This window comes from Marmota monax, unplaced genomic scaffold, assembly GCF_021218885.2.
Source record: "Marmota monax isolate L192 unplaced genomic scaffold, Marmota_monax_Labrador192_F-V1.1 WCK01_AAM20220418_F8-fsc00044, whole genome shotgun sequence".
NCBI classification, from domain to species: domain Eukaryota; kingdom Metazoa; phylum Chordata; class Mammalia; order Rodentia; family Sciuridae; genus Marmota; species Marmota monax.
The window spans coordinates 7,421,896-7,434,257 of NW_026695198.1; the positions used below are offsets into that span (position 1 = coordinate 7,421,896).

General features: G+C 34.4%; 1 protein-coding gene across 5 annotated transcripts in view; it reads right to left on the minus strand.

The window, feature by feature from the left end:
- Rb1cc1 (RB1 inducible coiled-coil 1) overlaps positions 1 to 12,362 on the minus strand; it is a 74,727-nt gene that overhangs the window by 21,811 nt on the left and 40,554 nt on the right. For all 5 annotated transcript variants that reach the window (XM_046428613.2, XM_046428617.2, XM_046428616.2 and 2 more), the window contains exons 8-15: positions 10,387 to 10,557; positions 7,159 to 7,343; positions 6,750 to 6,936; positions 6,588 to 6,669; positions 6,247 to 6,308; positions 4,314 to 4,417; positions 3,746 to 3,872; positions 1,761 to 3,661 (exon numbers count right to left, since the gene is read on the minus strand). In XM_046428613.2, coding sequence (XP_046284569.1) covers positions 1,761 to 3,661; positions 3,746 to 3,872; positions 4,314 to 4,417; positions 6,247 to 6,308; positions 6,588 to 6,669; positions 6,750 to 6,936; positions 7,159 to 7,343; positions 10,387 to 10,557 — 2,819 coding nt within the window. The remainder of the gene's footprint in view (positions 1 to 1,760; positions 3,662 to 3,745; positions 3,873 to 4,313; positions 4,418 to 6,246; positions 6,309 to 6,587; positions 6,670 to 6,749; positions 6,937 to 7,158; positions 7,344 to 10,386; positions 10,558 to 12,362) is intronic.

Sequence of the window (12,362 nt, forward strand, 5' to 3'; positions counted from 1 at the left end):
TAGTCATACTTTCATAGAAGGTTCCTGGCAAGTAACTGAAATGCCCAATTTATGCTGGACACCTGTGCTTTGAAGAGATTCTTGAACATTGCATCAGATTGTCAATGAGGCAGAAGAACCAACCATCAGTTTTGCTGAGTGCTTCAGTTTTTGTTTTCCTGATACTTCCCTTAGAGCTTGATAAAAAGACTCTCAAGAGTAAACTTCAGCCAGGCTCTTCTAGGCCCTCTAGGGTTCAACTTTGGTTGGCAACTGTTCTTGTCTGGTCTGTGTTGTCCAGTCGTAGCAAGAAGCTTGGTAGTCAGTTTAGACAGAACTCCTCACCCTTAATATCTATTTTTCCTCAATATCTAATCAAATTCCTCATTCCCTCAGCATCCTAGGCTGCCTTCAGTAAGAATCCTATTAGGTCAGTTTGGCCAGAATCCCCAACTCCTGATTTCTTCTTTATGAAACTGTGGATTGAATAAGAAGCCTTGCACATACAAGGTAAGCACTTTACCACTGTATCACACCCCCAAACTTTTAAAATTTTATTTTAAGAGAGCATCTCACTAAGTTGTTGGCCTCAAAACTTCTAATTCTCCTGCCTTAGCTTTCCAAGTAGCTGGGATTACAGGGTGACACCACTGAGCCTTGACCTGATGTTTTCTCTTAGTAATTGTCTATTCACTAATTCCCACCCTACTCCTTGGCTGTAAGCTTCAACTTGTTCATGTTGTATTCAGAATTATATCCAGTTGTATTCTGAGATCTCTTTTCCCCTACTGCAATAGGTCTGAAATATAATCTGTTCTTACCACTTTAATTACTGTCTAGCTCTGGTTCTTTGACAAGATTTCCCATTGGCTTTTTTGCCCCCAGCTCTGTTAACATTCATGCAAGCCCTAATTCTTTTGTTAATCCTTCTGATCTCCCTAGACTACATGAAGAGGTCCATTTTCAAACCAGAGAGGAGATTTAATTGTACAACACTAAAGAAGTATTACAAAGAAGTCAAATGGAGGTTGTTCAAAAAGTGCTAAGGCAAGAAACAGAGGTTAAAATATAAAATATATATCAATATATTTACCTTGAGAATCAATGATGGAACTAATTGTTACATTGATTATATTCTAGAAACTCTTTATTGGGCCACAAAATTCCATCACAAATTCTCAAAAGTACCAAAAACCATCCTCTGTGATCACAGGGCAGTAACAGACAGTAATAATAAGAAGAATGTAAAAACAAAAAACCAACCCACAACTATGGCATCAAATCTGAAATTTCAAAACATTATCTTTCCAACCAAAGAGAAAATAACATTGTAATATATCAAGAAATAACAACAAAAACATATTCAGTCTATGATTTAGCCTTTACTAGACAATTCTCAGATAAAATTAATACTCTCATACTAAACAGAAAGCCAAAATAAATGAAATGAAGAATTTAGTAAAAACCGAAAATAAAAATAAATAAAAAATGGTAAGAGAAGGGAAGCTCCTCAAAACATTTCAAATTTTCAAGAAAGCATCTCTGAAAAATCTGAAATACTAGGTTATTTTTTTAAAGCCACTAATGGATTTATATAGTCTGTTATGTATAATATTTGGAAGAAACCTATTTTTAAAGTATAAAATTTTACTTCATAAAAATATCCCAATTGCTACATTTTACCTATGGTAACAGGTAAATCAAGGTTCTATGATTACATGCACAATATCCGAATCACTGGTACTTTAATTTTATAATTACAGACTAAACTTAATTCTTACCTTTGTGCTATTTGATTCTCAAGATGTTTAACTTTTTCTAATAACTCTTTCTCAAGAACTTCTCTCTCCAATTTAAATTCTTTCAGGGCAGCCTGAATAGCTTCATCTTTTTCACAATTAAGCTTCTGAATTAACTGTTCTCTGTCTTGATCGTGGCTCATGACCAATCTCTCTTTGTCTTTCTCAAGGTTCTGGATAATAGCTTCATATTTCTCTTCTTGTTGGGTGATTTTTTCTTCTTTTTGTTTTTCAAGAGCACTCAATTCTGAGTCCAATTTACTCTGTAGTTCAACTATTTGTTCTTTTAAGTTTTTTTCTATTTCGAATGCTTGGTGATGCAAAGATGTTACTTTGGCTAATTCGGCTTTCAGAATATCAGATTCTTCTTCGTGTCTACTAATTAACTCTGAAATGCACTGATCTTTTTCAATTGTCATTAAAGTTCTTAGCTCAGCTAAGCCCACCTGATAATTTTCATTATTATCTTGAATCTTTTGGTTTAATTTGCTTATTTCTGTTCTCAAATTTTCTGTCTCTTGTTCAAGGAGAGATTTCAAGGTCTCCTTCTGCTGCGTTCTGCTTTCTTCCAGCAAAATTTTTATCTCATCAGTTTCTGCTTCCTTCAATGCAAGTTCAACCTCTAACTTGCATCTCATGTCTGACAAATCAGAAACCTTGACTTTTAATTCCTGCAGTTGCTGTTCTTTTTCCTGGATAATCATGGCATGAGACTCTTGTATCTGAACAATTCTTTGTTGATTTTCTTCTTTCAATTTCTCCAAAGAAACTCGGTGGTCTGTCATAACTTTCTCAAACTCTTGTGTATGCCTGACATGCAGTGTGTCCTCTAATTCTTTCAGATGACTTTGTTCTAAGCACTGAAGTTCTGTCCTCAATAACTGTATCTTCTCATCATTTTCAACATGGAGCTTTTTCAAGTCTTCTAAAACTACCTCTCGTGATTGTTTCAGCTCTCTGATTTCACAATTTTGTGTGTGCATTATATTTTCCATCTCCAACAACTTCTGATCCTTTTCATTCTGTAGGCAAATAACAGCTTCTTTTTCATGTTTAACCAAAGCAAATTCATTGTCTTTATTTTGTAAAACTTCCTCAAGGCATACTAGGTCTCCTTTCAATTTTTTTATTTTGTTTTCATTTTCTTCACTTTCCTTTATTAGTGCATTGAGCTTACCTTCATATTCACTTTTTAAAGACTGTAGTTCTTTTTGATGTTTTTCTTTTAGTGTTATTTCCAGGGAACATTTTACTTTTTCAATAATGTTTCTTATTTCCAAAGCTGTACATTTTAAAGAATTTGAGAAGTCACACTGTTCTTTTTGTACAAATGTTCGGAAGTGGCAAAGGTCTTCCTTGATGGTTTGTATACTGCAGTGAGAGTCCTGGGCAACAACTCTACATTTTTCCAGTTGAACATTCAGAGAAGCATGATCTCCAAAATCCTCTTTACCACATGTGTTTGTACCCTGCATACGTCTACTATCTATTGCATTGATAACTGATGAATAAAGTGATTCCACCATCATCTCTGGACTCTGAGGATCACTTATAGGATTAGGAGAAGATAAATTTTCTTCTATCACAAACTCATTCACCGCAGACATAAAATCTGATTCAGGACTCTCTGCCAATGAATCCAAGTCTAAAGAAACTTGGTGTATAGTCTGTTCTATGTTTGGATGGGGGATAGTTTCAAAATCAAATGTATGTGCATCAATGCTATCCGGAGATAATTCTTCCAAGGGACATACTGCAGGACATAAGGGGTCCTGAACAGCAAGTGGAGGAGGAGTTCTCGGTGAGGTAGTAGTTGCAATTCCTGTTGCACTTTCTATCCGTGGGGAAGAAGTAGACTGTGGGGATGCCTGACTCACAGATGCCTGGAAGACAAAGAGAAAGGCTTAAAGAGCTATAGCAACACAAACATTTACACTAAGAGAAGTATTTGAAAGAACTTCTTTTGCCTTTTGTTCATTCAGTAGATCTGTAATGGTCTGTGACATTTCATCCAAACTTTGTGCTGCCTTTACCAAATTATGTAGGGCAAGTACATGCTGGTGTAGAGGTTCAAAGTCACAAAGTAAAGGGACCCTGAAACAGAATGCAAGCAAATTAGAGTTCTGATTTCTTAACCAAATGATGGGTGACTGCATACAATTTATTTCATGTCAAAAAAAAAAACTATAACCTAATCATTCCTTTTTAATCAATACCAGGAGAATTGGCAGAACCCTGAGTTATTATCAGTAAAATGGTAAGTTACAAACCTCCTAACGTTATGACAAGTCAGAGTAACAGCAAGAAAGAAATAAACTGCATGTGAGAGGTAAAACTTTCATCTATTTTATCTTCATTTTCTGAATGTTTATTTTTTCTCCCAGAAATTTCCTAAGGAGTCATAGGAGAACCAAACTATCATAAAACATCTATTCTGGCACCTTCTTAAGAATACTGGTGCTATTTTCAACATTTCTAAATCAATGAAAACATTTTAAGGTTATAATTCAATTTAAAAATAGTAATGACATTTACCTGAGGAATGGCTGAACTTCTGAGGGACAAAATGATTGAAGAAACTGTAAATCTTTTAATGAAATATCTGGAAGTTCACAGTCAAACTTTCGAGGCTTCTGAGTCTGCATAAAAAAAAAAAAATTCTTTTTATCAAAAGTGGTTTCTTAGTGTATTTGAACTCAATAACAAACTGACCAAAAAAAAAAGTATACTCATATCCACAATGAAGAGGATAAAATAAAAATAAAAGACTAAAGAAGACATGGCACACTACTTTTAGGAATCTTTAATAGACTTGGCATACATATTAGCAATCAACTGATAAGGCCTATTCTTCCCATTTGCCTTAAATGGCAGTTTACAAGAATGCTAATACTCAAACCAATATTTTTTTTTTTTTAGTATTTATTTTTTTAGGTGTAGATGGACACAACACAATATTTTTACGTGGTGCTGAGGATCGAACCCGGGTCCCACCCATGCTAGGTGAGCGCTCTACAGCTGAGCCACAATCCCAGCCCTCCAGTCAATATTAAAGGAAACCACTCATGGTCCTAGTCATAGGCTATTCTCTACGTTTTACTATAGCTCTAGTATGATCATGAAAGACCAACCTAGCCCTCTATCTATTCTTATATCCTGTTATAATGCCTTTCTGCTATAATATAGTTTAAAAGTATTCTGTGTAATACCGCCTTGCTATTCCCTTGACCTTTCCATCACAATCTCTTTATAAACTCGTGGTCAATTTCAACTTAAAATCAAAACAAAACTGGAAAACCTACCATTTCTTTCTTTACAATATAGGTAAGAATGGAGTGTTTTAAAATAACCAGAATTGTTTTTCTGTCACTATTCAAACAAACTTAGGGATTTTAAGATGTTCTTTATTAAAAAGTATTTTGGGATAAGTGAGTGTGGCAATGCCTTCCTATTATTTCATCTATTTGTAGATATTTAAAAATATATACATTTTTAAGCTGAGTGGGGTGGTGCATGCCTATACTCTCAGCTACTTGAGAGGCTGACCCAGAAGGACTGCAAGTTTCAAGGTCAAAACAGTGAGACCCCGTCACAAAATAAAAGGGGCTAAGGATATATAGCCAAGTGGTAAAGCACCCTTGGGTTCATTCCCCAGTACCACAAGAAAGTTTTAAAGCCACAGGTATGTGCACTATAGAAACATGCTTAAAGCGAAGGGGTTAACATGGGAGTGGTGGGACCTAGCATCTTACAAATTTCATTGTTCAATCCAAATGTTCTTTTGTTTCTTATTAAAACAAAAAGACCTATGTGGGGCTGGGGTGGTGGCTCAGTGGTAGAGTGCTTCCCTAGCATATGTGAGGCACTGGGTTCTGTTCTCAGCACCGCATATAAATAAAGGTCTATTAACAACTAAAAAAAGTACATTTAAAAAAAAAAAAAGACCTTGGAACATGGGCTTGCTTAGTAATATACCAAACTAATTTTTCATGGGTTATTTTTCAGGAATTACTGAAGAGACAGTCCCTGTCCCCCATTCTGATTTGTCAAGGCACTAAAAGGGAGGAACTACAGGCGGAGAAAGGAGGAAGTAGATATCAGAAAAGGCAAAAAAAAAAAAAAAAGTTGGGGGAGGGAAAGAGGAGGGGAATGGAAGGGCAGAAGAAAGAAGGAAGACGAGGGGAGGGAAGAAAAGAAAGGAAAGAAAAAGTAACAATAATAAACAAGATTATTCTATTCCTACTAATTCTAACAGTATAATATGAGGTATCCTCCTATGTGATAAAAACTCTTAATCAAAATTATAAATATATCCTAAAGCTTTATGCTGACTTTCAAAGCCAAATACAATTTTACATTGATTATAAAAAATTGTAACAATTTCTGTTTCTGATAAGTGCTGCTACTTCTAGGAAAAAAAGATTTTAGAATGTACAACTGTACTCATGGTTAGAAAATAAATACATACACAAAAAGAAGGAGGCCAGGAGTCTAGTCCCCGAAACAGACGGTTTCTTAAAAAAGACTTCCCTGTAATAAAGAAATTATACAATATGGTTATTCTGGAGCATTAACTTAAGGTTTAAAAAAATCTAGTTTTTAAAATGGTAAATTAAAACTAGGTAATACTTCAGATTTAAAACTTTACAACGGATTCAACTCTACAAATAAAGGAGAATATTTCTCTAGATTTCAATAATATCACCTACATACAGGTCAATGCTACAGATAATTTATATCTATGAAATAAATTAAGACTTCCTTTTTCCTTTAAAAAAGTAAATAAAGTTGTGAATGAAGAACACTTACTAAATAATTTCCCAAAGGATTCCCTTTTAGACTTCTCAGCTTCATATAATCGCTTTCCATCTTTGACTAAAGCACCAGCCCACTGCAAGAGGAAAGCTAATGTCAATAACATAAATGCTTAAATAATATTAAATACAATTAAAAAGAAATCAAATTGCATACCTCCCTGTAGTGTTTAATGAACATTTTTCTCCTCACAACCTCAACAACAGCTAAGCAGTACATCTGAGGAACTGTACTAAGAGCTTCAACAATTTTGACTCTTTCTAACAGCTCTATTACAAGACGGAGCAAAGCTTGCAATTTCTCTCCATCTTGATCAGCATGTAGCATCACAAAGCAACACCACCTGGAGAATAAAATCCATTATTGTCAACAGCCACAAAAGTTTGCTAAAAATAATGTCTTTTTGGATGGGCTAAGGAAATCATGACAATGTGCTATAAAAACAGACTACCCCAAGACTAACCAATATTCAAAAACAGTGGTAGGGAAATAACTACTTTTATCTCTGGGGAGAAATACATTTCAACTCAAAAGATCCTAAATTAGTTATGACAGAATCACTTACTTTAGTCTGACATGCAGATTATTTGCTAGTTCTTGTTTGGCAGTGGTACACTTCTGTTTAATATCCAACAGTTTTCTATGATTTTGCAACATAATCATCAACTGATTTGCATGACTCAGGCACAAATCAGGTAATACAGATGCATCCTTCAAGTTTTCAGCTCTCATCTGATTAGCTAAAAATCCCTTTGAGAAAAGATATTTTAAAGGGCATTTTAATTTTGTTTCAAGAATGGTGTGAACATTCAGTTAAGAGAAAAATCTCTATTACTTATGAATTGCTCTAACTTCAAACAAAGTATTTGTTTTGGTGGTGCTAGGAATTGAACCCAGGACCTCACGAATGCCAGCAAATGCTTTACCACTAAGCTCTATTCAGTCCTCAAACAGGATTTTAAAAATCTGGCATTTTTCTGAATGTAATAAATGCATTCATAACAATACTTAGAATTAAGAAATTTTTGCCCAGTTAAGTTTGTTGCATTTTTCAAATCAGAAGAAAACAAGAAGATCCAGAAGATGTAATTTATCTAAGACATACTTAACAGCTGAATTGAAATACAACGGGGGGGCTGGGGATGTGACTCAAGCAGTAACATGCTCGCCTGGCATGCATGGGGTGCTGGGTTCGATCCTCAGCACCACATACAAATAAAAAAATAAAAATGTTGTGTCCACCGAAAACTAAATAATAAGTATTAAAAAATTCTTTCTCTCTCTCTTTAAAAAAAAAAAAGAAAAGAAGGAAAGAAATACAACCAATACAATAGACAAAGGATTATCCAGATATGACAAAATTCATTTTTTTCCTTTTGTTTAAACTGAGAATTGAATTCAAGGGCATTCTATCCCAGAGCTATATCCCAGCCTGTTTTTAACTTTTCTTTTAAGAAAGGATCCATCCAGGCACCATGGCACATGCCTGTAATCACAGCACCTTGAGAAACTGAGACAGGAGGATAGTGAGTTCAAAGCAAATCTCGGTAATTTAGTGAGGCCCTAAGCAACTCCGTGAGACCCTGTCCCTAAACAAAAATATTAAAAAGGGTTGGAGATGTGACTCAGTGGGTAAGTATCTCTGGGAGGGAGGGAGGGAAGGAGGTAAGGAGGGAGGGAAGGAGGGAGGGAGGAAGGAAGGATGGATGGATGGATAGATGGATGGATGGATCTCACTAAGTTGCCCAGGCTGGTATTGAACTTGCAAGCCTCCTGAGTAGTTGGGATTATAGATAGGTGTGCACCACCATGCCTGGCTCAGTTATGATAAAGTCTTATAAAAGTATTAACATAAAACAAAGTTTGCAAATGGCAATTCAAAGAAAATACATTGATAAAGAAAAATTACTTTTATTTACTGAATATGCTAACTGATTTTGGTTTTGCCTCTTTGCAAGGCATTACACATCATGAATATTTAAAAGGCACAAACACCTTAGTCTAGCCATTTTGAGACTGTGACTGAAAAAAATATTAGAATATGGACATAAAAATATATATTGGAATATTTAAACAATATTTGTAATAAGAAAAATTTACATAGCCCAAATGATCAAAGGAAGAATGGTTAAATAATGACTGATTCTAGGCAGGGTTAAAAATGAATGATCCAGGAGAAACAGTAAAAGATCAGGAATGTAAAGTTTTCTGTCCAGTAACAGTAGGCTATGACTATATGTATACAAGATCTAGGAGAACAAAAGAACATAATATTCTTTGGTTTTTCTTTAAAAAATAATCAAGAACATGAAAAGGCAAGACTCAGCAATCAAAACTAATAAACAAAAAATATAAACAGACACAGGTAATAAAGTTAACAGATAAAAAATTTTTTTAAATACTGTGTGCTAAAATGTGATCATAGAGATAATGGATAAGACAGATTATTTTCAAAGAAAATTTGAACAATATACACCTTTAGAATTGGAAAATGAACAACAAAAATAAGACATTAACAAATGGTTAACCAAAGCTAGTCATCATTCCAACAAAAACTTATAACTGGAATCACCGAAGGAAAAGGCAAAGTGAGTAAGGCAAAAAGCAAGAGAAACTGACTAGGAAATTTCCTAAATGACATAAGTCATTAAGCCAAAGGCAGATTAAAGAAGCTCTGCAAGCCCAATGCAGGATCAATAAGAAAAAAGCCACACCTTATTACATCATTGCAAAACTGCTAAAAACCAAACCAAATGCTGAGAAAGTCCCTATAACAAATAGTTAAACATCCTAGAATTCCATACCAAGTGAAACTATCCTTCAGAAATTAAGGTGACTTAGCCATATGTGGTGGCATATCCCTATAATCCCAGCTGCACAGGAAGCTAAGACAGATCCCAAGTTCCAGGCTGGCGTTGGCAGCTTAGTGAGATCCTGTCTCCAAAACAACAAACAAGTAAGCAAACAAACTGGGGTTGTAGCTCTGAGGCACTATGCTTCTGGTCTCAATTCCAAATAACCCCATGACCCCAGTCCTGGCCTATCAGCAAAAGGTAATTTAAAGAGATTTGAAAAGGACAAAATTAAATCTGACACTAAAAACTAGTAAAGGACAATCTAATTTCTGTCATACTGTACTACATCAGTATGTAGTACAAGTTTTACTTTGGGGGAAAAAAAAAGGAAAAAGCTAATATGGGGGATATGATTGTTTATATTTTTTAATCAAAGAGAATATCCAGAAAATACTAGCAAAGGAAAGTTAAGGTAGAAAAGAGCAAGCATTAGAATCTGATTACAAAATGCAACTATTTGGCTTGGGGCTGTGCTTGCCATAGTACTTGCTGTATTGGAGGACAGGCGGCCAAAAATGAAATATTAACCAATTCTTCAAGATTTCTTACTTTTCTTCTGTTCTTTTAAGAATTTCATTTCTTGCCCTTTTATTTATTTTTTTGTTTCTTTTTTTGGGGGGTGGGGGAGCCAGAGATACTCAAATGTTTATAATACAATGACTACTTTTATCATATTAAAAAATGTTGAACTTCTCCCTTTCCTCCAGCTGTGATAAGTACATTCATGGTTTATATTTCAACTTTCAACTAAAGTACACTAAAGTCAATTTATTTAATCAAAGACAGCCATTAGAAATATGCCTTGTTGTTTATTACATTGAAACAACAATAATACATTACCAATACTCAACGAAAGTGAAAATACGGTGCTCACCAAATTGATTCTACACAGAAACTAACTACAAAATCTTTTTTCCTAAGAAGTCAGAAATAGGTACCTGAGCGAGCTCTTTCTGTTCATTAACCAGCCGGCCACAGCTAGCAATCATCTGGTCCAGAGCATATAGCCGATCTTCAAGCCCTTTAATGGCTTTCATATTCTGATTATCAAGTTTGGCAATTGTTTGATGGCATTCAACTATAAATGGGCGAATAATCTTTGGATCAAGCTAAAGGACAAGGAAACATATGAATAAAAATTTTCAGCAAAAAACTTTAAATACATTTCTATTTTGATGTATAACCTCAGAGAAATAAAAGCGATACAGAAAGATAAAAGAAGAACAAAGCACTGGAAATCTAAGTTATTTATTCACAGAAATTCAACAGAATGCATATAATCCAAAACAAGTGATAAGGAATATACTATCATACTTAACTAAGAAAATACAGTTCTAAAAGTCACATATTTCAATTCAGTGCCATAGGTTCAATCAATTCTTAATATCCATAAGAAAATTTATTATTAAGCTTTTACAAGTATGGCAGGATTCAGGTCTCAAAAACTCATTGCTTGATCAATAATAACCCATTCCAACTTCTCTCCAATATATATTAATTTATTTAGTTAGTGTTACCTCTCCATCTTAGAAACAAAGTAAAACTTTATTCTTCTCTATCTCCTCAAGGATTTGGTTTGATATACTATACTTTTTTACTTTTTAATTTCTCCTGTTTTCTAGCTTAATTCTATAAATTTGATGGAATTCATGGAACCTTAAAAAAAAAATCTTCCCTGTTCCCTTTCCCCTGAAAGATTATTTTACTCTGGTTACCTTTTTGTCTGGATTTTCCATTAAAACTGCTTGGTTGAAGATCATCAAAAGACACTGCTTCTTTTGAGGCTCTTAAACATTCAGCATAGCAGGCAAACTTTTTTAAACTCTTCAAGTTTGGGAACATTTCCTCTGGTGGCTCCTTAATAGCATTTTTCATTAGTTACTTTTTCTCTGTCTAATCATTATATACGGGAGATCCATCTGGACACGGTCTTTACTCATTCTAACCCTTCTATGATTTTAACAATAAGCATAACTACTAATGAAGGTAACTCCTACAGCTATTTTAATCCCAATCTGGTCCATAAATTCTCAGATGACTTCTGAATGCCTACTAATATCTACATGTGGATATTAACCATGTTAATTATATTACTGACTTACCATAGTTTTCTTCCAATATAAACCACAATAAGCCTTTTTCTGCCCATAAATAACATGCAATAAATGTAGTATATAGTTAATGCTTCAGTGATCTGATAGTAGTAAATCTTCCTAGGCCTGTCACCATTTCAAACTAAATTACCTATTACTTCAAAAACAAAACAAACAAAAAGCCTAGGCTTTTCTACCTCTGACCTTTCTTAATATCACTTATATTAGCTCACTGTTTTACCCTATCTCTCCCTGTGGAAAGATCCTAGTCAAATATCAGCATCTCCTTCATGCTGTCTTTTGAGCTCTACAGTCAAAAGAACTGACTTCACAAGGCTCTGGTTCAATTCCCAGCACAACCAAAAAAAAAAAAAAAAAAAGACTATGAACTTTATTTTATGTATAGCATGCCCTATATACAAAGAGCAGACAAAAGTAGTTAAACCGAACAATTATTTCATTATTATCATTATCAGTAATGCAGCATATTAATAAGGGACTGCACTGTCGATGGTGGTACTAGGGTACTAGGGATTGAACCCATGGACAATCTACCACTGAGCTATGTCCCCACCCCTTTTTATTTATTTATTTTTGGTTTTGAGACAAGTTATCAAGATTAGTCTGGAGCTTGTAATACATCTGTCCTAGTCACCAAGACACCAAGATTATTTGTGTTTGCTATTGTAGCCAGCAAAGAGAGATATTTCTAATAACACTAAAAAGTTAACAGAACCATTGTTAATTAATACTGCACACTCACTTCACAATACTAGTATTTGTCCATGTTTTCTCAAACTTGTGATAATAACATCTTTCAT